This window comes from Camelus ferus, chromosome 26, assembly GCF_009834535.1.
Source record: "Camelus ferus isolate YT-003-E chromosome 26, BCGSAC_Cfer_1.0, whole genome shotgun sequence".
Lineage (NCBI taxonomy): Eukaryota > Metazoa > Chordata > Mammalia > Artiodactyla > Camelidae > Camelus > Camelus ferus.
This window is the reverse complement of record NC_045721.1, coordinates 18,394,337-18,420,168: the sequence shown is the minus strand read 5'-3', so window position 1 is coordinate 18,420,168 and position 25,832 is coordinate 18,394,337. Positions and strand designations below refer to the sequence as shown.

Genomic DNA, 25,832 nt, shown 5'->3' with positions numbered 1-25,832 from the left:
CTGGAGCCACCATCTGATTAAGGTGCCTTTGGTGGGCTGGCTCACCTAGGTAGAACATTAATATTCTCATCATATTAGTAATGTCCCCTACGTTACGGATTATGTCGGCTTTTTGTGCTCTGGACTGTGATGCGAATTACCATTTATAAGATTCTTTCTTGGGACAATGCATTCTCCAGCGGATTGCGGTTTATAAATTTTAAGTCAGGGAACACCTGCATACATATTTGACTTGTAAGAATGAGGGTAAACTGTTTAACAATAAGGATCCTCGGAGATTTAAGACTCTTTCTTTGAATAGTCACATGATTATGATCCTGACAGCATTTCCGTTGTTCTCAGTCTTTCAGCATCATCTCAGCTGTGACACTGAGTAGGGAGGGTTTCAGTTACAACTGCGTTGAATGTGAAATTGCTGGTTAATGGGACCTTCTTTATCGATAGAACTTCATTCTTAAAAATATTAAAGTGTACTTTCTTGAAAATACAGTGAATTCCTTCAAAAGAGGATTCTTTTTAAAAAAATGTTAATAACACTTTACTTTTTCTTTTTTTTTTTTCTTGGTTGAGGTATAGTTGATTTACAATATGATATAAGAGGATTCTTTATTTCACAGTTTTTATTAATCCCAGTTACTCTGCCTCTGGCAAGCCCACATTCATGGAGTTTACTGAATGTAAAACTTGCTTGGAATCTTACATGATTCTATCCTGAAAGTTAAACTTCAGACCTAGATGCAGATACCGGTCTCACGTGGCTCACTTAATGCTTGCCTAGAATTACTTATAAGCTTTGTACTGCTTTGATCCCTTGTCTGTTTTATCTAATGTGAGGCCACACTGATTATCATTCTGGTGAGCAGGTACCACTTCTGCCTGGGTTTAAGAGGAGAGGCCGTTCTCACACAAGGGAACCCCAGCCTCTATTCCTTGGAGCCAAATCTGCTGCTCCAGGTACGCCCATGGAGTTTCGGTTTTGGTTTTTATTTTATTTTGCAACTGTCTTTCTCCCTTTAAGGACTGTGAAATTTCTCCAGGGAATAAGAATTCTTTGCCCTCTTCTTGGCTGCCTCACAGAGCGCATGTCTTCTTTTAGTGCCTCGGATAGGCGCTTCCTGCTCTTTTTTCCAAATCTTGCTAAACTTGAAAAAGTTTTTGAACCCTGAAAAATGTGTATCCTGATCTACTTTCAGTACTCCTGCCAGTGACTAAAATTATGCTAATTGCTTTTAATCTCCTGGTCACTTCGGTTTTGGTATGAGAACATCTTAGTACTTGTGAACAGGCTTTTGTGCCAGAAAAATAATATGAAACCCTTGCTCAGAAAAATAGTGCCATTAGGGGCCATCAGCCACACCTAATAATGGCAATTAATGACAATCAGGGGCCAACTCACTGCCTGCCATATTCTGACTTTTTTTTTTTTAAAGGAGCAAAACATATGAAGTTTATTTTATTATTATTATTTTTTTTTACTTTGTGCAAATATTTTTACATCTGCTTGTGATTATTCTGCCTTGTAACTACCACCTCAGGCCCAGTTCTTTTTAGGGGGAAAAAAATGAATTCCTTATGTAATAAGTTATCGTTTGGAAAATTTCTCTGACAGACCGTGAGCTCTTCTTATGAAACATTCAATACAAAAAAAAAAAAAAAAAAAAAAAAAAGAAAAAGGAAAAAAGTACAGCTATAATTCACTGCAGGAATTTGAGTTTATAGGAGAAAGATGGTGGCTCCTATGTATCCAAGCTAGTTACTTTGATAAGGGTGGAACTTTGTACCGCGTATATGAAGGCAATAATGTAACATGAAGGACTGCAGCATAAAAACCCCATCACATGGATAAACGATCACTTGTACCAAGACAGCGAGGCATTGAGGGGAGCCTTTGGGAAGATACTCAAGATGCTTATTTACTAGAAACATCTTCAGCTCCGGGGGATACGGAAGCATACACCCTAAAGGCAGAGTAACAGATTCCAGCATATGTGTCATCATTATATGTACTTAAAAAAAACCACAAGTACATTTAAAAAATTTACATGTAAGGGAGAAATACAAAAGCCGTGTGTCAGAGACTTGACTCGCAGATTTAACGTTACTAACAAAAGGGGCTTCTTGCAGATTGTGAAGCGGTGGTTTTTAAAATTAGAAGTTGGGTGTGTTGTAACCTGAGCAACATATGATATAGCTGTTGCCAGGGTAAGGGGACTGCTTTTGCCAAAAGCTGAGTAAACAAACAAGATAAACCCACATAAATGGATGACTCTGGTCCCCGCAATTCATTGACCATCTGCTTAATTTTTTTTTTTTCTTAATTCTGTGTTTTCTCCCCCGACGCTATCTATGTATCTGACACTTTGGAATTCAGATCTGCTCTAATGAGATTAGTTAGCCATCTTAGTGTTCTGCTGTTTGCTTTTTCTGTGAAAGTTTGAAGAACCATGAAACCCCTGGACTCAACCCTCAGACCTAAACATTTCAGAACGTCATGTTCTGAGACTTGTGTAGAAGCTGCGAATATTACTTCTCAGACTTTTTTAAGTGCTACTTATTTTTCCAGAAGCCGTCCCTTTATTTTTAATATAAAGGGAGTCTTCAGGCTTTTCCCTGCATGCCACATCCTGCTGGCACGTTTAGATCTGCCTGGAAGCATTTTTGTATCGCACACACCTAAAAACGTGGAGGACTGGTTTGTTTCTTGGCATGCTCTGTTCTGGATTTTAGGAGGGTGTCAAAGACAGCCTTGTCGACTGTTGAAGGACCTTGCTGGCAACCCAGGACACGCAACCTTTCCTCTGACACACTGTGACTTGGGGTTGTCTTCGCAGAGACTGTGGGTGTAATAAGGCCACGCGGTACCGTCTCACAGGTGTGTTGAAAGCGTGAGACGATGTGTATGAACAGGCTTTGAGTTCTTTGGAAGAGAGCAGTTTCAATCAGGCGTGTAATTAGTTTCATCCCCATTATTATCGTGCTTCTCCTAAAAACTGCCCAGGGAATTCCACAGTAACAACCCAGTGTTGTGGCTGTATCAGCCTGAAGCTGCCAGAGCTGCCCTCCATGGAGGTGGCTTCATTTTCCCAGGATTGTCACCCCAGTGCTCCGCAGAGAGGTTGAAGTGACGTCATCTCAGATCAGAGAGTGCGGCTGAACTCTGCTCTCCAGGCTTGCTGTCCCCTCCAGCTGAAGTCCTGGCACCTGCCTTCTGCCTTCTGTTGTGCAAAAGCCCACCTTTTCCGCACACCGGCTGGATGTCTCAGACAGCTTTGCTTGTGGCTTCGGTAAGTGCATGGTGAGTGGACTGTCACTCCGTCTCCCTTAGAGAAGGGCTGCTCTGACTCAGACACGGTTCTCGCAGTATCCCAGCAGATGGCAAGAGACAGATTGCAGAGACTTAGAGAGAAAAAAAAAATAATGGCTTGGGTGCCTGCAACCCACGTTCTGAGCTGCATCTCCAGTTGGGATATTTTCTTAATCGGTGACATTGTGGGAAAGTCTTCATCCCCTGGGAAGAGTGAGCTTTTTGCAAGTCATTTTCTTTTTGGAGGTGGGGGGTGCCTGCCCTTCTCTTCAAACCTAACCCTCCCTGCTGTCAGAACTGAATAAGAAAGTCTTTTGTGTGTACTGTCTCTTAGAGACGGGGAGAGCCATGTGGCCAGAGCTTGAATTCACAGAATTCTCCTGAAGCAGCTGCGATCTCGAATTGACTCCTGGAAAGCTCAGAGAGTCTCAGGAGGACTGGAGGTTTCGAATGAGCTTGTATCGCTGTTTTGAGTGTTTTAAAACGTACTTATTATTTTAAGTGATTGTACAGAGCCTTTCTACTGCCTTTTTCTCTATATTTGTAGAACTGTGCGCATATATGCTCAGAAACTACATATATTGCATGGTTTTCGAGGATAATTACATTTGCATGTTGCGGGAAACCTTTGGCTTCTGTGCACCCTCAAGAACAGACTCACATACATCTCATGAGCTCCCGTTCCTCAGGCTGGGAGTGGCTCCCTGCTGCCTCATTCACTGGCCAACGTTCTGCCCCAGGGGGCGTCAGAAAAGCCCGTCACCAGGGGCCTGAGGTGATGAGATAGTGGGGAAACAGCTCCAATGCTTTTGCATATTTATTTCTCTCTAAGAAACGGAGGTTCTTCCCTTCTTTCTCTTTCCCCCCGTGCCTCCTACAGGCTTTCATCTCAGGCAGGTGGTGGTGGGTACCACGGTCAGGGCCTTAGAAGACGGGGCAGGAGGAAGGGGCAGTGGGTTCTCTTCTCCTCTGTGATTGCACTTACTGATGTCGAATCGCTTTTCTAGGGTGTCTCTGCGTGTGCCCCAGGCCAGGTCCCCTTTTGGGGAGAAGAGCTGGGGACTGGGTACCCCGGGGCTGTGCGCCCTGGGGAGTCCTCCCTCACGTGCTCTGGGAGCCTGGCCTCCGCACCCGCATCGCTGGCTCTTTACTTGCCTTTCCCGCAGCGGTCGCTGGTGCCTCTTTGCAAAGCCCTCTGAGAAACTTGAGAGACAGTGTGTATTTTGTCAAAAGAGGGAGGAAGCGGAAGGTCAACTTAAAACCTGCTCTTGAGAGCGATGGCATTTTGCTCATTGTAGTCTTTACATCAATTCTTTGGATGGTATTGACCCAGGGACCCCAAGCCAGCTGGCGTTTTACAGGAAGATTTTGCTGATAGGCGCCTTGAACCCCCACGTGCTCCCCAAGAGGTCCAGATCTCCTGTGGACCCAAGTTCTGTTTCTTGGGGACACCTGAACCCTGTCCCTGACACACAGACTTCTTTTTGAGAGAGATCGTGTCTGTCGTTTGAACTTGGAGGGGAGACTCCAAGCAGTCGGAGTCATTACCCCCGACTTGGCCAGGCCCCAGTCTCCTGGCAGCTTCCCAAACACGCCTGCAAAGGCTGTGCATGCTGGCCTTCCAGGGGTGTCAGGGAGCCTGGGTGTGGTTCCCTCTGGGGACAGTGCCAGCTCTGGCTCTGAGCAGGGCGGGGATGACTAATAGCCTTCTCGGTGTCCCTTGTTTATAGTGTTCATAACCAGAAAGGGAGCTCCACCAGAGAAGGGGTTTCTAAAAATGAAAAGTAGTCACATTAAGCGGGGCCCGGAGGAGAGGCTGTCAACCGAAGTGATTTGAGAGGTGCTAAAAGCCCCCCTCCCCCGCACAGAGGCCACCCCTCTGGCCGCCTGCCCGGCAGGGGACCCAAGCCCCCTTCTCTCGGCTGCCCGCCTGTGGTCTGACCAGCTGTGACCCTGCTGTGCCCTCACTCTTGTCTGCAGAGTGAGTGGGGACGATCGGGGTTGCCGGGTAGGTGATGTCAGTGAGTGAGGTGGGCCAACGGGACAGTCTTGGCCATTGTGTCTTGAAACTGATGGCCCTCTGGGTACTATTGTGACTCAGGAATTGAGAACTAGACCTCAGGGTGAGAAAAGCTGACAGTGCGTGCCCCATGATACACATTCGGCTCCGTGTGGGGTAAGGACCATGGAGATGTGGGGTCTACCCTCGTATTACGACTCAGCTCCATCCAGGAATAAAGGCCTTAGGCTGTGCTATTGTTGAACTGAAACAAACAGACAGCCAGATAGTTCTCCAGCAAAGATGGGTTTATTGGGGATCAGCAGAGAATTGCAGTTCCAGGTTTGTCTGCAGCCACAGGGAGCCACGTGCATGGCCCCACAGAGCAAGGGAAGGAGAAAACTTCTATGAAGAAGAAATGGAAGTTGGGAAGGTTTCAGGAAACAGAGTCCACAACTGGCTTTTCATTGGCTGAGTCCTTGCGGGGAAGGAAGAGTCTTTCTCCTTCCCGTTGGGCTGGACGGTCTTCGCAGGGCGTGAGAGCTCCCCCTGCTGGTCACGCAGCTCTATTTAATGGAGGTTTCTGTTTATCACACTTTTTTTTTTTTTTTTACAATATCTTTAATTTTTTTTGGATGCTGTAAATCTGTAAAAATGTCCCCATTTCTAAAAACATTATGAGGACTAAACAACAACAACAGCAACAAAAACCCAAGACCTTATGTGTGAGCTGAATTTGACTAATTTTCCATCTTTGGGATAAAAACCTGTCTCTAAGTTCTCTTTTAGCTCAGAAGTTTATGGGCCTTTGATTCCTGTTACCCCTGAACTAGGACCCTACTAGTATGATCCTTGGCCCAGCACGTCAGCCTTTTCTGGGAGTTTAAGAGAAATGGAGAACCTCAGACCCCATCCCAGACCTACGGGATCTGCGTTTTCACACGGTCCCAAAGATTACAGTTTGAGAAGCCCTAGGCTTGAGCATTGTTTAGGGAAAGGTTCTGCTAAAATGTTTCAGAGTGGGGGAAACATGAACACTCATCAGTATGTGAGCTCGAAAATAGGCTTTAGGTTAATTCACTGATGGAAAGAATGAATGGGTCAAAATATATAAAGATTAGTGTGGATGAAAGATGGAAACAAAGCCTGTACTTTGGTTGGGATATTGTTGTGCATTCTATGGGCACCAGGAAGCTTTGAGCTTCTGGTTGAGGATAAAGGCTTTTTTTCTTTTTTTAAACTCTATTAAAAGTTCTAAGCACCTACTTGATGCCACACTGTTCACATACTTTCACATAATTTACTTTACTAAGTCCTGACAACAGTATTTTTTCTTTTTTAAGCTTTAAATTTATTTAAACAATTTTTAATTGAAGCATAGTTAGTTTACAATGTTGTGTCAGTTTCTGGTGTACAGCATTTTGAGTTAAGAATGTTGACTTGAATGCATTAGACGAGGGAGCTGAGATGCAGGCAGCATGGGAAGCCATCCAAGGCCACCTGCTAACAGGGGAGAGCTGCGATTTGCACCCGGGAGAGCTGGTTCCCTAGAAAGCTGTCCAGTCCAAGCTCCTTTCATATAACTTTGCCAAGGCCAGGCCTTGCTGGAGACATTAACATTCTGGGATGGTTTTTTTGAGGGGGGAGAAAGACTATCTTTTAGATCTTCATTGGAGGGTTTGCCCAATAAAAAGTGAGAGCAACTCCAAAATTAGCTGTATTTGTCACTTCGTAAGGACCGATTATTCTGAGTCGGTTCTTGCGCTTAATCCAGGAATTTGGTGCCTCATTTTGATTTTGAATTTGAGTTGCAGACAATAGCACATCGAGAGCGTATCCTCAAATCTTGGCGTTAAAGAAAAAGGAATGGGTGTGAATTTAAAAAGCACGTTGTGCACCTTTTATGAAAAATCTCCCTCTATAACGACTTCTTCAGTTTAGTATTTAACATCTCAAAGCCTTTGGAAGGACTCTGCCTTCTCAAAAGTTGCCGAAGATTTTCAGCTATTGTCATCATCAGACTTCAAAGCAGAAACTGCAGGCAATTTTAATGCCAGTGTTTTTAATCCTAACCTTTGTATTGAGATTAGGACCACAAAGCAAAGCCCGTAAGGGGTAAACCGAGTTTTTTTGTTTGTTTGTTTTGCTTTGTTTTTCTTCTCCCCAAAGAATTACAGTGAAAGCCCCATTCTCTGGCACTGTTCTTTACTCACTGTTAGATTTTTTCTTTTTTGAGCTCGAAGCTGTGATGAAATCTGCATAATGGTATCTGTCGTTAAAAAAAATAACCCGAGTGATGAAAGGACGTGGTACTTACAGATCAACTTCAGGTGCTCACAGCCTGTTTCTACAAAAGATAAAGCGTCATAACTCTCCCTCAAACTGTATGTGCCATTATTCTAGTTTTTGAAGGATGCATGTGTGGATGGGGGAGGCGCTGGTGTAAATTAGATACAGTGACCTCACACAGCCTCAGCCCAGCTTCCACTGACCCTTTGCCCACAGAACCCCCTAAAATAGCCGCTGTCCCCACTCCTTCTCACCGTCCCACCTTCCCCACCTCTGTGGACTCTGCACCCACCATCCACACACCTTCCTGCTGGAGCCAGTACATCGAAAGTAGGTGCAGTACAGTGGCTGACTCCACAGAATGCTTCTGGAGAATTTCTAGTCTGTATATATATTTTTTTCAGATTCTTTTCCATTATATGTTATTATAAGAAATTGAATATAGTTCCCTGTGCTTACAGTAGGTCCTTGTTTATCTGTTTTATCTGTAGTAATGTGTATCTGTTAATCCCTAGAGATGATCTTACTAAGTGAAGTTAAGTCACTGAGAGAAAGACAAATATCATATGATATCCGTGACATATGGAATCTTAAAAAAATGATACCAATTTTATTTACAAACCAAAAATAGACTCACAGACATAGAAAACAAACTAGGGTTACCCAAGGGGAAAGGGCCGGGGAGGGATAAATTAGGAGTTTGGGATGAACAGATACAAAGTGTTTTTTGTTTTTTGTTTTTGAACTGGAATTCAACATGAGTTACTCCTTGAGTGCATAGAAAAAGCTAATAAAAATACTGCAATCGCTATGTAAGAGGACGTCTAGTCAGAAATATTCAGAAAGAGTAGTGTTTTGTGTTTCATTATGTTAATCTCATCCCCATTCAAGCCTATTTCAACCACGATTTAAATTTCCCATCTGATTGCATTCTCTCTCTGGCGCATGAGCCGTCATCCGTGTAGTTTCGTAACACGGGCGGATAATGACCAAAATGATCATAGATTGAGATATCTTTAGGGGTCTCCGTTCGAGAGGTGAAACTTAATTTGAACGAACAACTTTAAAATAACTTATTTATAACTGGTTTGAACTTGAACTGACCTAGAACTGAATTAATTACATGCAACGAGGGCCCCAGCTGAAGTACCAATCTATACTATGCTTTCTGACCAACAGTGCCACGTGAGAAGTCTGGGTAAGTGAAAGATATTAGGACTTCAGATTTAATGTACATAAATGCCCAACTCACTGTTCTGAAAAATTGCAGAAAAAATGTTTGTTCTAAAACAGGTTCCAGTCTGTTCTCTCTTTACGAGAACCTCCAAGTGGAGTTTGGGAAACGGAATCCCTGGGATGAAATGCCATTCCCTTGATCCGCCTTAGACCTGGCTTTGTTTTTCTGTGGGTGGCGTTTTCTGTTCCTTGACCCTTTCCTCCCCATTCACATCGGTCTTTATGGGTTCCTGAGTGCCGGGTTCCCACTTTTTTTTCCCCCTAGCAATTATAAAAAAGAAAACAGGGCATTTCCCAGACATAAAACTTTCTCATTTCCCAGTGAGTCAGTTAATCCTGGGCGATTGGAAGGGAAGAGTTCAGCGAAACCTAATTCAATGAAATTCCATCAATTCATTCCATCCCAGTTCTGGAGTGTACCTATGGCTGCATAAAGAGGAACAAAGCCAAGACCTTGGCCAGTGTCACAAAAATAGCTTCCTCCCAACATTTAGGTTGAATGCTTCATCCTCGTGGTTGGACAAGTGTGCTGCAGAGTTTCAGCAGCTGTTAGGATTTACTCCGCCTGAGTTGCCCTTTAAACTGCTTGTCTGACATATCTTGCTACTTATTTTGAAGGGGGCTTCATATTTCATAGAATTTTGTAGCTGGAAGAGACCTTGGGAAACTTCTGGTCTAATGCATTTGCTTTGGAAATGAAGCCACGAAGCCCACAGAAGTCAAAAGACTTGCTTAAGGTCACAAAGCCAGTAGGTGGCAAAAGCCAGGCTGGAACCCTAGTTTCCTAACTCCTGTTCCAGTGGTTTCGGTCACTTATTTCAGAGTAGGATGTAGTGGTATTTTTCACCTCCACACGCAGGAGGGAAGTTTCCCAAGGAGTGCGTGCTGTTGGAGATTTCAAAACCTTAGACCGCTTTATATAGCTGCTACTGTTTTCCCTTTTATCAGGCCCAATTTCTAATGTGTAGACAAGTAGAGAAACACAAACCCGATAGCCAGCTTCAGCAGTCTTCAATTTATGGTTCATCGTGTTTCAGCTGTATCCCTACCTACTCTCGCAGCCCAGATTATTTTGAAGCAAACCCAGACATCATATTTCACCCGTAAATATGTCAGTATGCATCTCCAAAAGATGGACACTTAAAAAAAAAACCCGCAATACTATTAATAACCTGAATAAATTAGCAGTGATTCCATAATGTTGTCAAATATCCTATAACCTGTTTAAAAAATCTGTTGTAAAGATTGCATGACCATTTTATTTCAAATATATTTTTCCTTTCAAGGGAGAAACGAATTCAGTTAAGAATGGTGAGTATTTTAGGTCAATGAAGATAGAGAAAGGGGCTAAAAAGTGTCAATATCACTGATTAAAAACCTGCCACGACTTTATAATCACTGAGGAATTTACTAGATAGTCACTTGACTTTGGACTGTTTTAATTCTCCTTTCTACCTAAACTAGTAAATATTAATGTGATAGTTTCCAAAGACATTGCAGCTGTTGTCTTTGCATCCTTTCAAGCTGAGTGTCAGTGTATTAAAGACACTTGTCACCATGGAAAAGGAGAAGGTCACGGTTATTTTGCCACAACTATGCCAGTGGCCACGAGGCAGAGCTAATTTGCCCCTTATTCCTGGAGCTACGTCAGCTTTGGACGAGGGAAGGGGGCACATACTTCCCTTTTCTCTGGAACACAGGAAACAAGTCGGCTTCTTTCCTGATATGCACAGGTTTCCCCCAAAGGGAAGCTGTGCTTTTATAAGCTGCCTGAGAAGTTCTTGAAGCATTATTCGGCCATCTCGCTTGGTTTATTTATTTATTTTTTTCCTTAATGAATCCAGCTTTGGTTTAGGAGTTTGAAGAAGTCAAAGAATTGTCATCAACAACATGGTTGTGGGTTGAGTTGTGTCTCCCCAAATTCCTGTGTTGAAGTCCTAGCCGCCAGGACCTCAGAGCATGACCTTGTTTGGAAATAGAGTTGTTGCTGGTGCAATTTGTTACGATGAGGTCATACCTGAGTAGAGTGGCCCCGAATCCAATATGATTGGTGTTCTTGTAAAAGGGGGACATTTGGACACAGATATGCACATAGGGGGAACACCACGTGGAGGTAGGGGCAATGCAGCAGAAGCCAAGGAATGCCAGAGGCGGCCAGGGAACCAGTGGAAGCTCGGAGTGAGGCCGGGAACAGATTCCTCCTCCCAGCCCTCACCTTGATCTTGGACTTCTAGCCTCAGGAACAGTGAGACAGTTCCTCATGGCAGCCCCTGCGAAACTAATACGAATCCTCCCCTTAAACAAACAAACAGAACATTAAGAATGAAAACATTAAGTTAGCAAAGTTTGATGGGCTGGAGCCTTTTGGGAAGGTGGACTTTCCTTTTTCCATTGTTGCAGCAACTTAGAATCAGAAGACCTTGGCACTGAAGGGCCCTGGCTGGGGACTTGCATGAAGTCTGCAGGGGCACCTGCCGGGCTCAGCCTGAGTCCAGGGTCACTGGCTCACTTCTGCTTTCTCCACCCCCTTTCTGTTCACTCTTGACCTCAGGACCTTTGCACAAGCTCCATATCCCAGGGGTAGTCTCATCCTCTTGACCTGCTAATCTCCCTCTCCTTTCCTTCCTCTTCCTTTAAGTCTTCATAGTTGGATAAAAATATGCCAACTGCTTCCTTTCAGCTTTCCCAACCCAGAATTGAAATTCCCACCCTCCTCTTACAGAAGAAAGGCCACATTGATTTAAATTTATCCCTGTCCTCAACCCTTCTAGTGCCTTTACCCTTTGCCTGTATATTTGGATGTTGTATTTTATGCCTCCTGATTTTGTGCCTGCCCTCCTTCTGCCATATGTTAGGTCACGTCGGAGCTGAGGTAGGACCAGTGTTGGTGCCGAGGTTGACCACAGGAAGGCTAAAGTCGGAGTTGGAGGGAAGTGTGGGCAGGACTCGCACACGGTGAAGGGAAGACGGTTAGAAACACGCGTCAACACAGAGGGGACTTCAGAGTTGGGAGATCTGGCCAAGAATCAGAGACTGAGGAAGAAATAGAAAACCAGGCAGACTGACCATGTGGGCCCAGGAACCAGGGTGGATGCATGCAGTGTAGATGGTCTCTGGGAGGGGCCGGATGTGTGCGTGCTCACCATCGGAGGCCTGAGTAGGACTCGGAAGGGTTGGAGGCCCTACCTCTTAGGAGGTGCAGAGACCGTGGGACTGCGCCACTGTGTAATCTGAGATGAAAACCCCTCCGAGTTTAAGGACCCCGTCTAACGGGGGCTCTGAGTGTTGTGCTTTCGACAATGTGATGCTTCCCTGACTGTAACAGTTCTTACTGACATTTTACTCATTTTCTCTTTGCAACTCTAGTGGTTTCCAAATCTGCTCTGGAGTGGAGGGTGGCCAAGAGTTGTGCCAAAGGGATGGGAGAGGTGTGCTGCGTGGTGGGCCGGCCCCATGATCTTAATCCCTTTTTTGCCTAGCAGATACTGGGTTGCTATTTGTATTTTTCTTTACTCTTTGGGAAGTAAAACCAGCTTTTCTCCCCAAATAAGTTTAATCAAATCAATAGTGAAAATCCTTGACTTTACTAAGTTTTATCCCATTTGCTCATTTTTGATGGCAGGGACTTCTGGGGTGTAAGGCTGAGGCAAGAACTTTACATATATTATCTTACTTAAACTGACCACTATGTATTTTCACTGTTCTCATTTTAAAGCTGAGAAGACTGAGGCTTACAGAGGTTAAACAATTTGTCCAGGGACACAGATGTACTAAGAGGCTGAGACAGGACTTTAACTGAGGTCTGACTTCAAATTGGGTGTTTAGCATTAAACTGGCATAGCCAATAGTGTCAAACTTACAATTCTGAGTTCCCAAGAATTTCTTTTTACTATTCCTGTTGTTCCAAAGCAAAATTTTACTGTGACTTGCTCTATTATTATCTCAAAGTCACAAAGAAACAGAAAAAATGACTTACCATGTATTTATTATTACCCTGGCCCTAATCAACTCTTTTCTATAACAGTGAGAGTGCTTTACAGGGACTTCAAAGTGCATGCATATTTATTATCTTTTATAATAGCACGCTGTGGTGTTTGAACCAGAAAAGGGACACGGCTTCTGTCGAATGCAATGGTCACCTTTTCTAAAGGTGAGGCTTGTAGAGGTTTTGTGACTTGACTGTTAGGAATCATTAAGGCTGACACAGAGCTTCCCTTCTGGCGTTCTTCCTCCCCATTCATTGTTCTGCACCAGGGCTGTAATCTCCTCCAGAACCTCCTTGAGGTTGGTGGGTGAAATAACACAGGCTGAGAGACGTTCCGTGACACCTGCTCAAGGTGCCAGAGGAAGTTTAATTTAATTTTTTGTTTGTTTGTTTTGGAGGGGGAGGTAATTAGGTTTATTTATTTTATTATTATTCTTTAACGGAGGTACTGAGGGTTGAACCCAGGACCTTGTGCATGCTAAGCATGCGCCCTACCACTGAGCTACACTCCCCCTTCAGAGGAAGGTAATAGTAGAAGCGAGATGTGAGTTTCAGAAGCCTGTGACTGGCTTGGTGTGCCTTCCATCACCCCAGCCCACCTCCCCGGGCCTCCCCCCGGGCTGCCTCTTAGGGAGTGTCCTCCCAGCAGGTCTCTGAGTGGCCCTCAGCCCACTGATGAGGGAGGGAGGGAGAGGGAGAGAAAGGAGGGGGGGCATCACCATGTCACGTATGACCGATTGTGAAAAATGGTAAAGGACGTACTGGGAACTTTGGTTTCATGAATGTGTGTGTGTTTCTTTTAGTGTTCTCTATTTTTCCTTCTTTGGGGTGAAAAACTCAGATTTTATACTTACTAAGATATTCTTCCTGTTTAGAGACCAAAAAAAAAAAAAAAAAAAAGGAAAAGTGAGCTGCTTGCTCTCATTTCCAGCAATATAGCAGACCATATATCCTGAAAAGCCTCCGGATTTAAAAAAAAAAAACGCTATGAATTTCCAGGTGAAATATTTCATAGCGTTTCTTGGCTCTTCCATCTCATAAAACACAAATCCAGCTCCATCCACCTTTCAGTACCAGTAAGCTAGCAGCTCAGACCCAGGGCGACTGGCCTGTTCCTACTGAGCAAGGAAACCGGTAAACATAAATTGCAGCAAGATTTGAGTATTTAAAACAGTAAAAGGAAGACAGAGGGAGGGGGAGGGAAGAGAGGACAGGGAGAAAGAAAGAAGGGAATAAGGAAGGAAGGAAAGTGGACATCAGTTACCTGGGAGCTGATATCTGTACGGAATTGAGACATTCTCGGGGCTTTGTGTTGTTTGGGACAATACGGAAATAGTGATTAATTTTAGATTTTTTTTTTTAAGTTCAGTAATGCTGGTTGAAATATCAGGGTAATTACTGAGAGAATAGAAAATGAGACTAAGAGAGAAAGAGGATACTTAGATGATTTAACGTAGCATAATAAAGAACTTTCTGAGTTTTCCGGGGGGGATCCACCTGACCTAACAGTCAGAAAAAGTTGTCAGTGTGTTCAGCCCTGGACCCGGTATAGGGTGTTAATTAAAATGAATTAAATGAACGTTTACTGAGCACTAACTAATTGCCAGGCACACATTTCATTTAATCCTCAGAACAACCCTGGAAAAATTGGCACTTTAGTTTTCCCCGTGTCACAGAGGAAGAACAGAGGAATAGAGCGTTTATAGGGCGTGTCTGAGGTTGTCCAGCTGGGACGAGGAGATGCTGGGATTCAGACACTCACTCACAGATGTGTTCCAGAGGGTTCACGTTGAACTCCTAAACCATCCTGCCTTAGCAGCATCCTGGCAGGGAAATCCTTGCCTTAGCAAAATTCTGGGGGCGGGGAGGAGGGGAACTGTGTCCCTCCAATGTGGCTCAAGGCCTCTCCCCTCCTTTCTGTTGTCTGCCTGTCGTCGGCCCACCCGCGAGCCACCTCCTGGAAACCTGCAGCTGCACCCAGCTGGAAGGAACCGTTGGCCCTGATCTCATGGGTGCAGTGCAGTGCTGCGGCTCTTGAACTTGGTCATTTGTGAACTCTGGCAAGTGCATAAAATCACTTTCTCTTAAACGTTGACGTTTTAGTTGTTGAGATTGTAGCGGTGATTGTAATAGTCTGTCATGGCATGTAACAGCAAACTGGATGTTCTCATAACCGATGCATACTTATGACGTCTGAGCTCTCATCTCAGCCCGTTATATTTCAAGTGTTACAGGGTCTCAATGGAAAATACCCCACTTGCAATGCCGCCTCTTCATTAGCGTATGGGTGATGGCTCCATGAAGACGTTCATTTGTCAGTACCAAACATGGATGGATTCCCTTAGGCCTGAAACTTCAATAATCTCAGGTCTAGCAAATGTGTACTGGCTCTGGAAAAGTCTGTGGAAGGCTTACCTCCAAGAACTTGGAGATACTTAAACACAAGTTGTCTGGAGCCAGGAAACCAGATCAGATATTCTCTGGAAATCAGCTTCCCTCAAGATTTTGGAAGAAAACGGTGTCACAAAACTGCGTCTTCATCAGGTGTCTGGGTTCAACTTTCTCTTTCCTTTATTGCCTTCTGTGTCTTTCTCATAGCTTATTATTTGGGTTTGACCTTTTCCCATTTCTAGGATTTGTGGGAAATGGGAAAACAAGGTGGGGGGAAGTCTGGGTAACGCAGGTTATGCTGTATTGTGTATCTTCTTCCAGGAAGCAGTTTGCCACCATATACAATTTCCTGAGCCGATTTTTGGTGTTGGTAAATGGGGTCATAGCAGAGCCAATGCAATATATATCTTGCCAAAAATTAAACTTCTGCCACTGATGTTTGAGTCTCCACCCCTTTCATCAGGAGAAAGAGAAAGGTAGAGACACTTCCAAATTCTACTATTTTACATTTTAAAATGTCTGATCTTACTGGTAATTTTTCTTTTCTCCTCACTTAGATTTATTTGTTCCTTTTTTAAAGCAAAACTTAATACTTTTGATTAGCCTTTTCCACTAGAGGTAGAGTGACCATATGTTTCTGATTGGCCAGGAGGGTTCTGGTTAAGAGTTTTGTCCTAGTGTAATTAATAGCATCTTTTTTTACTTTAAAAAATGTCCTAGTTGAATAATAAGTAACATGGTAACTAATGAAAGCTACTGCAAATGATTGTTAGGTAATAGCTTACAAGCTGCTTTTGAAATAGAAGTTTCATAGCATCTTTGAAATATCAAATGAACAATAATAGGAAGATTGAAGATTATTACACATAAGCCTGATTACTTAAATTTTGAAATATTGAAGGAAAGTTTTAAAAAAAATCTTTCAAATGGACTTAGTAGAAATCATTACTCTCATCTGTGTATTTTTATTCTATATTAAAGTTAAAATGTTATTAGTGATTATTAAATGGTATCACGTAAAAGTCCGATAATTTGCTGGGAGTTAAAGTAATTATTCTTAAACAGAGTCAGGAATTTAACTATCTCGGGCCCTTTACAAAAATTACTGTAATTTGACAGAACAGAAAACTCTTGGAGCTTTGCTTCTTTTTTCATGTATGATTTTAATTGTTCATGTATAATATTTCTTTAGATTACAGGAAAACACGTGTTCAAAAAAAAATCCATCCTTTAGAATCCATCTGTGTTATAGTGTGGTTTTTCACTAGCTTGGGAAGCGGGTCTGTGGTGACCTGCAAACAGAATTGAGAAAAGAAGACTTTCAAGATTGATTAGTCTGAAGGAGGCATGTGGACTTAACTCTAAACTCATGCACCGTCTATATAAACCAGTTGAGGGAGTCATTTGAAATCATCCAAAGAATTTTGTCTTCTCTTTTACATGCACGTATGTTTAGAAAAACTTATCAAGAACTTAGAAATTGGGAGGCTACCCTAGCAATGTAAAGATTTCTGTGAACTTCATTCAGACTCCCCAAAAGCATGAACAAATAATGCCAAATCTAGGAACTGCCCACATCCATAGTTATGGAGGCAGCAGGACGGGGCAGAAAAAAATCCTAGACTGAGGATCTCAAGAGAGGAATTCTGGTTCCTCAACCTTTGTATGACTTGGGGCAAATCAGTTACTGCCTTTGCACCTTTGTTTTTTCATTTTTAATTATGATAAACTCCTACCTGGCTGACCTCAGACCTTATGAGACTCAATAAACTGTAGAGTCCTGTGCAAACATAAGGCATTATTTATTATTCTGTAGCTACTAATGGATCTGAGGAAAGAAATCAAATTCTGACTTGCATCATGTCAGTTGCACAGTGGCAGTCACCTCCTGCTTGGGTTTCTAGCTTCGGTCTTTAAGTTTTCCACATTATCTTCCACTACCTGGCTGGGTTCTTTTTTTTTTTTTTTAACAGCATTATTGAGGTATAATTGAATACCATAAAATCCAACCATTTGTAAGTGTTCTGTGTGTTTTTACAAATTTATATCACTGTGCAGACATCACCAAAATTTAGGGGTTTTTTTTTTGTCGATTTTATATCTCGGATTTATTTTGCATGCAATTACTTAAGTTTATTTTATGTATTTATTTTAAATATTTGTTATTGAAATAGTCAGTTTATAATGTTGTGTCAATTTCTGGTGTACAGCACAATGCTTCAGCCATATAGGAACATACGTATATGTGCTTTCATATTCTTTTTCACCATAAGTTACTGTAAGATACTGAATTTAGTTCCCTGTGCTATACCACAATTTAATTTTAACATGTTTGTTAACATACACTTTAAAGAGGAAAAACTTCGGTATCTGTAAACTTAAAAAAAAAAAAATCTTAGAAAAAAATTCTTTCAATCCTGACAAATTGAAATGTATCCTTGAAGGAATTATTTTCCAGTAATGCCTGGGTGGAATCGGACCCTGCCAGTTTACTTTTGAGCTTGTTTTATATTCTTTCTCAGTCTACCTGATACTGGCCTTTGTTTTCAAAGATAAAAAAGGAGAGGGTGTGCGCACCCAGTGCGTGCATGGAAAACGACCAGCTGGCAACAGCTTGTCCTCCACGCCGTCCACACGAAGCCACCCTGATGGTGCCTTTGCTTCTTGGACTCTATTCTTTGTATTTTTAAAAGTTTGTATGATGTACATAACATTGAATATTTTTATTATTGTTGTGCAGTCCCGTGGCATTAAGTCCATTCATGTTGCTGTGCAGTCGTCACCACCATCCATCTCCAGGACGTTATCATCTTCCCAAACTGAAATGCTGTCCCCCTTAAACACTAACTCCCCCTCCCCTGCGCCCTCCCCCTCCCCGGGGTCCTGACAGCCATGACTGTACTGTATCTGTCTCTGTGAATTTGACTACTCTAGGTCCCTCATTTTAGAGGCATCATACAAGATTTGTTCTTTGTGTCTAGCTTCGCATGATACCTTCAAGTTGCATCCATTCTGTAGCACGTGTCAGAATTTCCTCACGTTGGCTTTTTCCATTTGTTAATGGACACAGGTTGTTTGTACCTTCTCTGGACTCTATTCTTTTATATGTATATGTATTTTTAAAATATTCTTTTTCTGGGGGGGATAATTAGATTTATTTATGTATTTATTTAAATGGAGATACTGGGGATTGAATCCAGGACCTCATGCATGCTAGGCATGCACTCTCCCACTGAGCTGTACCCTCCCTCCCCCCCGGACTCTGTTCTCCATCCCAGTAACTTCCCCACTTGGCCCAGGCTGGGCTGGGCACTGCTGAATGCAGCTCTTGAATACACTCCAGCTGTGCCTGGATGTTTTGTCTTTCTTTTTTCCTAAACCCGGTTTTTGGATGCTCTGTATTTCAGCTAGCCAACTCCACAGTACCCACAGTGTCAGGATTACCTGCTGGTAGCGACACTGGGCCCCACAGGCATTCAGCTTTTTGATGCCGAGCAGGAGTCACCTGCTCTAGGCTACAAGACCTGTTACCTCTTCCATTTAAATGCTTATGTTTATATTTCACTTGTATCAACCTTTTTTTTACTCACTTCAGTAGTGCAGTTTCTCTCTAATCTGTCACATCCTCAGTCTAAGTCACCGTGGGCATTTTAATGTCTGAGGGGGGCTTTCTGTGCACAGCACAGATCACTTACAGGTATTTAGGTCTTTAGTGAGTGTTCGGTATACCAGAGATACAATTCAAAAAAAATGTCCAGTTTTCCTTTACTAGAGATATAGATCAGAAAATCAAAATGTCCTTACATTTTTAGATTCAACGTATTCTTGTTGTAAATTTGGTATTTTAAAAATACTAAAATAAAAACTGTAACTCTCAGGGGGCCTTTGAAAAACATTTGATCAACTCACATCGAATACTGAAGTCCCTTTACTCAGTAATTGGCCCCGTTTAGAAGCAGTTATGGAGGACTTCAAACCAAATCTGTCAGGGCACTTAATCAGGCTTCATTACTCATCGCATCCGTGCCAGTTATTGCTAGCCACCGGAGACGCAACTCTGAACAGAGCAGAGCAGTGAATAACAGTGAATAAAACAGAAAATACCCGTTGCCCTCATGGAGTTTACTTACTTATGACACTTAAATTCACTCAACTCTTGCAAGTCTGATAAACCAAAGTTTTAAATGAGGAACATGTCAAAGTTAAAAGTCTTCTACCTTTCAACTTAAAATTACAGGTCTAAAATCAATTACAGCTCATCTACCAGGAACTACCAGATTCCACTGATAACGTGGGTGTTTTTCAATAGTAAATGCTACGCACTTCACAGTCTGTCTGTCTGGTTGGTCGAATCCCAGGAACCATGGATGGGAGGGCCACTGTAAGTTATGCTAGAATTAACCCAGTTGTTTCAGGGTCAACTATATACATATGAATTAGAATCACAGAGCAGATATGCATCTAATTAGTGTCTCTGATTTATTGAATATGTAAATACCAAATGTATAAATTATTCTTAAGCCCGATGAAAAAAATATGAATACCGTGAAAATGATTTGCTGTATCATTTCTCTATTTAATTCTAAACTTTCCTAGTATTGACGACTGGGATTACACACCTGAGCTTACTTTATGGATAGCTCACGACCCAGATACTTGATTGTCTCAGATAGGCTGAGAGATTGGAAACTATGACTAGGTACCTAGGGTTGAGTGTGACCAGAGTGAATCTTCCCATAGGACAGATGGACACACTGAGTCTGATTTTAACGGTGGCTGTGATGACAGGATTCCACGTCTACTTTCTTTACATAGGATTGGTTTCACAATGTTGTTTGCTAGATTCAAGTCTTACCTTCATAACTTCTTCTGATGTTGCCACCTAATTTGGATTGATAAATTACTTAAGTGCCCCTCCGTCTCCTTCTCTACTATCTGATTTGATTCAGCTAACCCAGCCTGTTTTCTGCCTGATTCTTCTGTGTCTGGTTGTGTGGCTTTGGCTGTAAGAACATTCTGTTGTGTATGGACACTGGATGATATCATTGCTCTGCAAAGGGTCACATTCAGAGGTGGCAGACTGGAGCTGGAGCTCTCCTTCCAAAATATCCATCAATCCACCCCCATTCCTTCACATGAGCAATGAATATTTTCTCCGTTTTAATGTCAAGTGTGATTCAAACTTAACTCTCCAGATAATTCCTGGCTGACCCCTCCCCCTAAACAGATTCCCTCTTCTAAGCCCCTTTTATACAGAAATTTTAAAATTGTTATTGTTTCTTTGTTTGAAACCCTTCAGTGTTCACATAATACAGTAGAATTCAAAATTCTTAACATGGTGTGCAAGTCCCTGCATGATCTGCCTCTTGGCTTCCTTCATGACCTCATTACATGCATCCTCTTATGCTCCAATTCCAGCTATACCAGCCTTCTTTCACTTCTTCCAACAGAAGCCAATATTCTTTCCTACCTCAGGGCCTTTGCATGTACTGTTCCCACTTTCAGAAACATCTTTCCCCCTCATTCTTTGCTTGGATGATGCCACATCTTGTGGGTGTCAGAGTAACTCATTTTTTCACAGAGGTTTGTAGACCTGAACACAGTCTCTGCATTTATTTGCTTACTACCTTGACCAAAGTTACATGGAGCCGCGTGTGGTGTTCTGTTTGGCCAGCACCCATCAGAGCATATACTAGGCAGTCAATAATAATTTGCTGGATGAATAAGTATTACAGTTGCCACAGCAATCACCATTAGCCTTCAGTCATAACTATAATAATCATTCATATACCCACGTTTGGCTCATGGGAGGTACTGAGTAATTGTTGAATTGGATTGAGATATCTAAATGTCAATGTCTCATGCATTCATTAATACAATTACTTTTTATTGCCTTTATGGTTCTTTACACATTGAGTCTTCTGCAGCTTCTAAAGCTGGAGTCTTTCTGTTCTTAGCAGCCTTCCTACAGTAAAGAAGACATTTTAGCAAAATGTGCCCTTTTCTAACTTTAAAAAAATGCCACAGAACATTAGCTAATTGGTTTACAGTTAGTAATACATTTTGATCAGTGTAAATACAAGTTCTGTATGATGCTCAGTGATTTTTATTTGTTTGTTTACACGCGGTATCCCGAGAGAGAGAGAGAGAGAGAGAGAGAGAGAGATCAGTTACAATGGCCCCAGGTTGCAGAGGGAGGCCTTGAAATACTGAATGGAAGTTCTAGATTCTGTAATATTTGTGGCATAAACCCCGCCCCGCTCTGCGTGGTTCTCCAAGAACCTTGCTGTCCCTCCCCTCCCCCTCCCCAAGAGAATGAAAGCCTTGGAATGGCACTGAATCCTGCTAAAACTGCTGAATCTTAACCATTTAGAACCCCCCTCCTTTTTTTTTTTTTTTTTGGTGGAGGGAAGGCTGTTTTTTGCGGTACCAGCCTGATAAAATCATAGCCTCATAAGGATTTCTGTCTGCACCTTGGCACCTGCAAATACGAAAAACAGCATAAAACACGATTTTGAACATTGCAGCCTCACAAATGGGAAAAAAAGCTCAAAAACGTAAAACAAAACACAATGTTTAAGAAGGAAAATCGGATTTATTTTGTTGTTTACAACACCTAAGCATTTTTGGAAACCCAAACGGGACATAAGCGTTTCGGGAAAAACGGCTGCAGCGCAGCGTGGTCGGGGTTCGCCGCATTGTGGCCGCGCGCCTTTAACTCGGCGTGACCTCCGCGTCCCGGGCTGGCGTCCCGGGCCCCGCGCCTCGGCCGGGGCGGTGCATCGCCCCCTCCTCCCCTCCCGCGCATTGTTGTCCTTTAGCGATTGGTTGTTGGACCAGAAACAGCTGTGCAGAGGCGAGCGGTGTAAAGGGGCTGTGGATCTGAATGCAGGTTATCGGGCTGGTAGTGACTGACACCGGGTGCTCCGGGGAGAAGGAAGAGCCGGAGCCGCCTCCACTGCGTTCTCCAGGCGGCGTGGACCAGGTGCCCGGGCGTTTGCGGCTGTCGGAGGGGCTCCGAGTGGCGCCCCCTCCCCCGGCTCTAGCTGACTTCGGGTTGGCGCAGGTGGGCGAGGCAGGGCACCGCCGAACGCCCTATTCCCACCGAGGGATTTCTCTCCCTTTCTTCGAGGGGGAGGCGCCATCCTGAAAATATGTAAATATCCAAGCGCGGACTCCAGGCTGGGGCACCAGCCAAGGTCCCAGCGCCGCCTCAGGGTGTTTTACATGAAAATGAGAAGCCTGACAGGATCCGTGCTCTAACTTAAGGCAGCTTGGTGATTAGCACGAGGCTGGGCGCTTCCCGGCTTCCTGCCCTTCAATAGCCATTCCACGCGCTCGCGGCTGAGCGGCGGTGCCCCCGTGCGGGTGTCGGTCGGCAGGCTCCGCATCCTTGGCAGCCATGGCTTACGTCGCCGCCTCGGCCAGTAAGTAGGAGCATGCATGTGTAGGGGGGCACATGCGTGTCGGCGCGCGCGCGCGCGCACACACACATACACACACACGCATGCACGCACACCACCCTGAGCCTCGGAAGGAGGAAGATCGACTAGGCGCCGCAGTCGTGAGGACGACTCGGGCTCTTCCTGGATTCGGCAGGAGCCTGCCTGCCGCAGCTGCTGACTGCAGAGCCTGCTCGGATCCCGTGCACACGCGCCCCCCATCCGAGCCTCTGTAATGAAGATTGCCTCCCAAGGACTGCAGGGGAGGCAGAGCCACTCTGCGCCCGGGACTGCGGGCCGCGCGGCTGATAGGCCCAGGGGGACACGACTTGGACACTGTCATCCCCACGCCTCGCTCTGAGCCGCACAGTGCGGAGAGGGTCTGTCGCCGCCCCTCCGGCTTCCCGGGCGCCCGATCCCGGGTCAGCCCCGGAGGCCTCGGCTTCCTCATTTGTTTGGGTCTTTTGTGCGGTGGCTCACAGTTGGCTAAACACTCCTGCGCTGAATCGGGCCATTGTCTGCGCTCCCATTGCTTTCACGCTGCAAGTCTCGGCGCCCCCACCCCACCCGCCCCCTCCCCGCCTCCTCCTGGCCGGCGAGCCTCCTAACGTGCCTTTCCCCCCAGGAATCTGGAAGCTATAAGCCGGGCGGATTGCAAATGAAGTGTAATGCATTGTGGGACGTGTGTAAAATCGGAGCCTTCGCCGTGGGGGGGTGTGGGGGCGTGGGGAGGGCCGGACCCGCCGCTGGCGGTGTAGACGCCGACGAGGAGGGGCTGGGAAAATGCGCGCAGAGTCCGCCCGGGTCGTGCCCGCCGTAGACGGATGAAGTCGCGCGCTGCGCCCCGGCGCTGAGGCCCCGAGGATCGGGGCAGCAGGTCGCCCTCCCCACCATGAAGAAGACCCGGAGCACAACCTTGCGGCGAGCCTGGCCTAGCTCGGATTTCTCCGACCGGGCCTCGGACCGCATGAGGTCCCGCAGCGAGAAGGACTACCGCCTGCACAAGCGCTTCCCCGCGGCCTTCGCGCCCCAGGCTTCGCGGGGCTACATGACATCAGGTTGGTAACCGCGTTTCTGTCTCTGGGCCCGGGGGCCGCGGGGCGTGCTCGGGGCGCCGCGGCCGGGGTGCTTCCCCGGGAGGCCGGGCGGTGATGGATGCGATAAGTTATGGGGAAAGCAGGAAAAAAATTAGCTCACATCCACCATTTTGTACCTCCGCAAGATCCACAGCAGGCCCTCTCAATATGGGGTTTGAGAGCTATTAGTTAGGTGAAATCAAGGAGGGGGACGTGCCGGGCGTTTTGGCTGCAGAGATAAATGACTGCAAACCCGGGCGCCCAGCCTCCTTGAGCTTGGGGAAGCGCCTGCGTCTGCTGTCGCCTGCAGTGCCGGGCTTGCTCGCTCCCGCATTGTGGCCAGTTGTTATCCTAGTGGGTATTTAAACAGCCCTTCTTTCTTCAAAGGGAACAGGTTCCATGAACAGTTCTGGATGGTTTGAGTCAGGGAAGAGGTCGGCGTACGTCTCAAGCTGGTCGGATTTGCACGCAGAGAACTGTGTGGATGCGGATTGAATGCTCCCAGGATTCTGTGTGGATTTAACATATATTGCTTTGAATTAGGTTGTGTGGAAAGAATGGAGGCTGTGTCGTGGATTTTTGCACGTTAGACAGGAAGGACAAACAAAATGGTAAATGGGGATGAAGACTTCAAAAAAGATTTCATCTTAAAACGCGTAGAAGCATTTCTGAAGGCGCCAGTCGGTTCCCTTCTGAAATACAACGGAATGGCTTTGCTCTGACTCGGGAACCCAGGGATAAAATACTTGAAATGCCGAAGGAGGAAAATTGTGAAACTCTTTCGTTGTTTTCTGCTTACTTGCTGTTGACCACTTGTATGTAATGATGTGTAAGGCACCAATTTTGATTGTTTTTCATTCTGAAAGAATTGATTTTCTTCTAAACACAATGTAATGGAAGAATCGAGATTATATTTGAAAACACATCCTCTACCAAATAATTCTAAGTCCTGTCTTAACTGGGAAGAGTGCTTTAAGCTTGCAGTTGGTACTTAAAGTCTAGCTCTGCAGTCTTTCTCCTAAAACAGTAAGTTTAAAAAAAAAAAACTGAGGCCAGTATCTCATGCTTTAGAAATGTCTTGTGACTGCATTTACGCGAATATAAAACCTAAATAAAATCACCATCTTTTTATTGCAAAATCTGGTGACATAGGGATGTAGTATTTTGGCGGTAAGGCTCCCTTGACTTTCTCTGTCATGAAAAGCCAAATTTGTAAAGGAAGTGACAACTCCAGTTTATATGTTAGCAATTTAAGTCAATCACTGCTATGGTGGCTATATTCTTCAGGCATGTGACAGTAAATTTTGAAATACCTCTAAATCCAGACGTAACCTCAAAACACATACGTACATAAGCCCTTGTCTTCACAGAGTGTTCAGATAGTCCCAGGTTTCCTAGGTTTAGGGTTTGAATGCCTGCCTTCTGCCCTCAAGATTCCCCCCTCTGTTTTGCCCCTCTTCTGGAATCAGTACTGACACCAAATGTGAGGCTGTGGGAGGGCAGGTGGCCATAATTTCTTCAACAAACCTGCAAGATTCTTGAATGATTTCAGGCACGTTCCCCTGGAGCTTATTTTTTTTATCTGTTTTGGCATAGCTTCATCATGATCACATTTCATTCTTTGCTCAAGAACTTCTCTTTGGTTGCTGGTTTTGCAAGGCATTTTTCTTTCTAAGGGCTTGAGGAAGAAGCTTTTAATTTTCTTGGATCCTCTTACTTCATTTCTTGACTTGCAGATGGTAAGCTGGTCCTCTGGTGAGTGGGAAGGATCAGTTGTTTCAGGTTGGTGGTTTTCTGTGCCAATTTAATGTTAGGTTACTACTGAGAAAAGAAAACCAAAAAGTAGGAAAAGAAGAGCTGTCTTATTCATTCAACATTGTATGGAATTCCCCCCCCCCCCCCACACACACACCAAGCAGAGTGCCTTGCTTCATTCTCATGGGGCTGCAGGGTTGGATATAATTAGGTTTTGTCGAAGGGTAGATGGCTGTTATTTATTCTTTATTTTAATTATTAGCTAATACATGTAATAAAAGGGGTTGGGGCGAATGGAAGGAGATAGTAAATATTAAGACAGACCCCTACAATGAATGCTGGGAGAGTAGGTGGA

The 25,832-nt window shown here is 44.3% G+C and overlaps 1 protein-coding gene across 10 annotated transcripts in view; it reads left to right on the top strand.

Annotated features, from left to right (window-relative positions):
• The window catches only part of STOX2 (storkhead box 2), a 175,586-nt gene that overhangs the window by 56,698 nt on the left and 93,056 nt on the right, over positions 1 to 25,832 (top strand). Inside the window, exon 1 of one of the 10 annotated variants that reach the window (XM_032468556.1) lies at positions 578 to 3,284. The exons of 8 other annotated variants lie outside the window; for them this stretch is intronic. Coding sequence is in view for 1 of the 2 variants with exons in the window: in XM_032468553.1 (XP_032324444.1) it covers positions 23,539 to 23,704 (166 nt within the window). In the remaining variant the exon portion in view is untranslated. Of the gene's footprint in view, positions 1 to 577; positions 3,285 to 21,854; positions 23,705 to 25,832 lie in introns of those variants that run through there. One more of the 10 variants, XM_032468553.1, reaches the window with a different exon arrangement.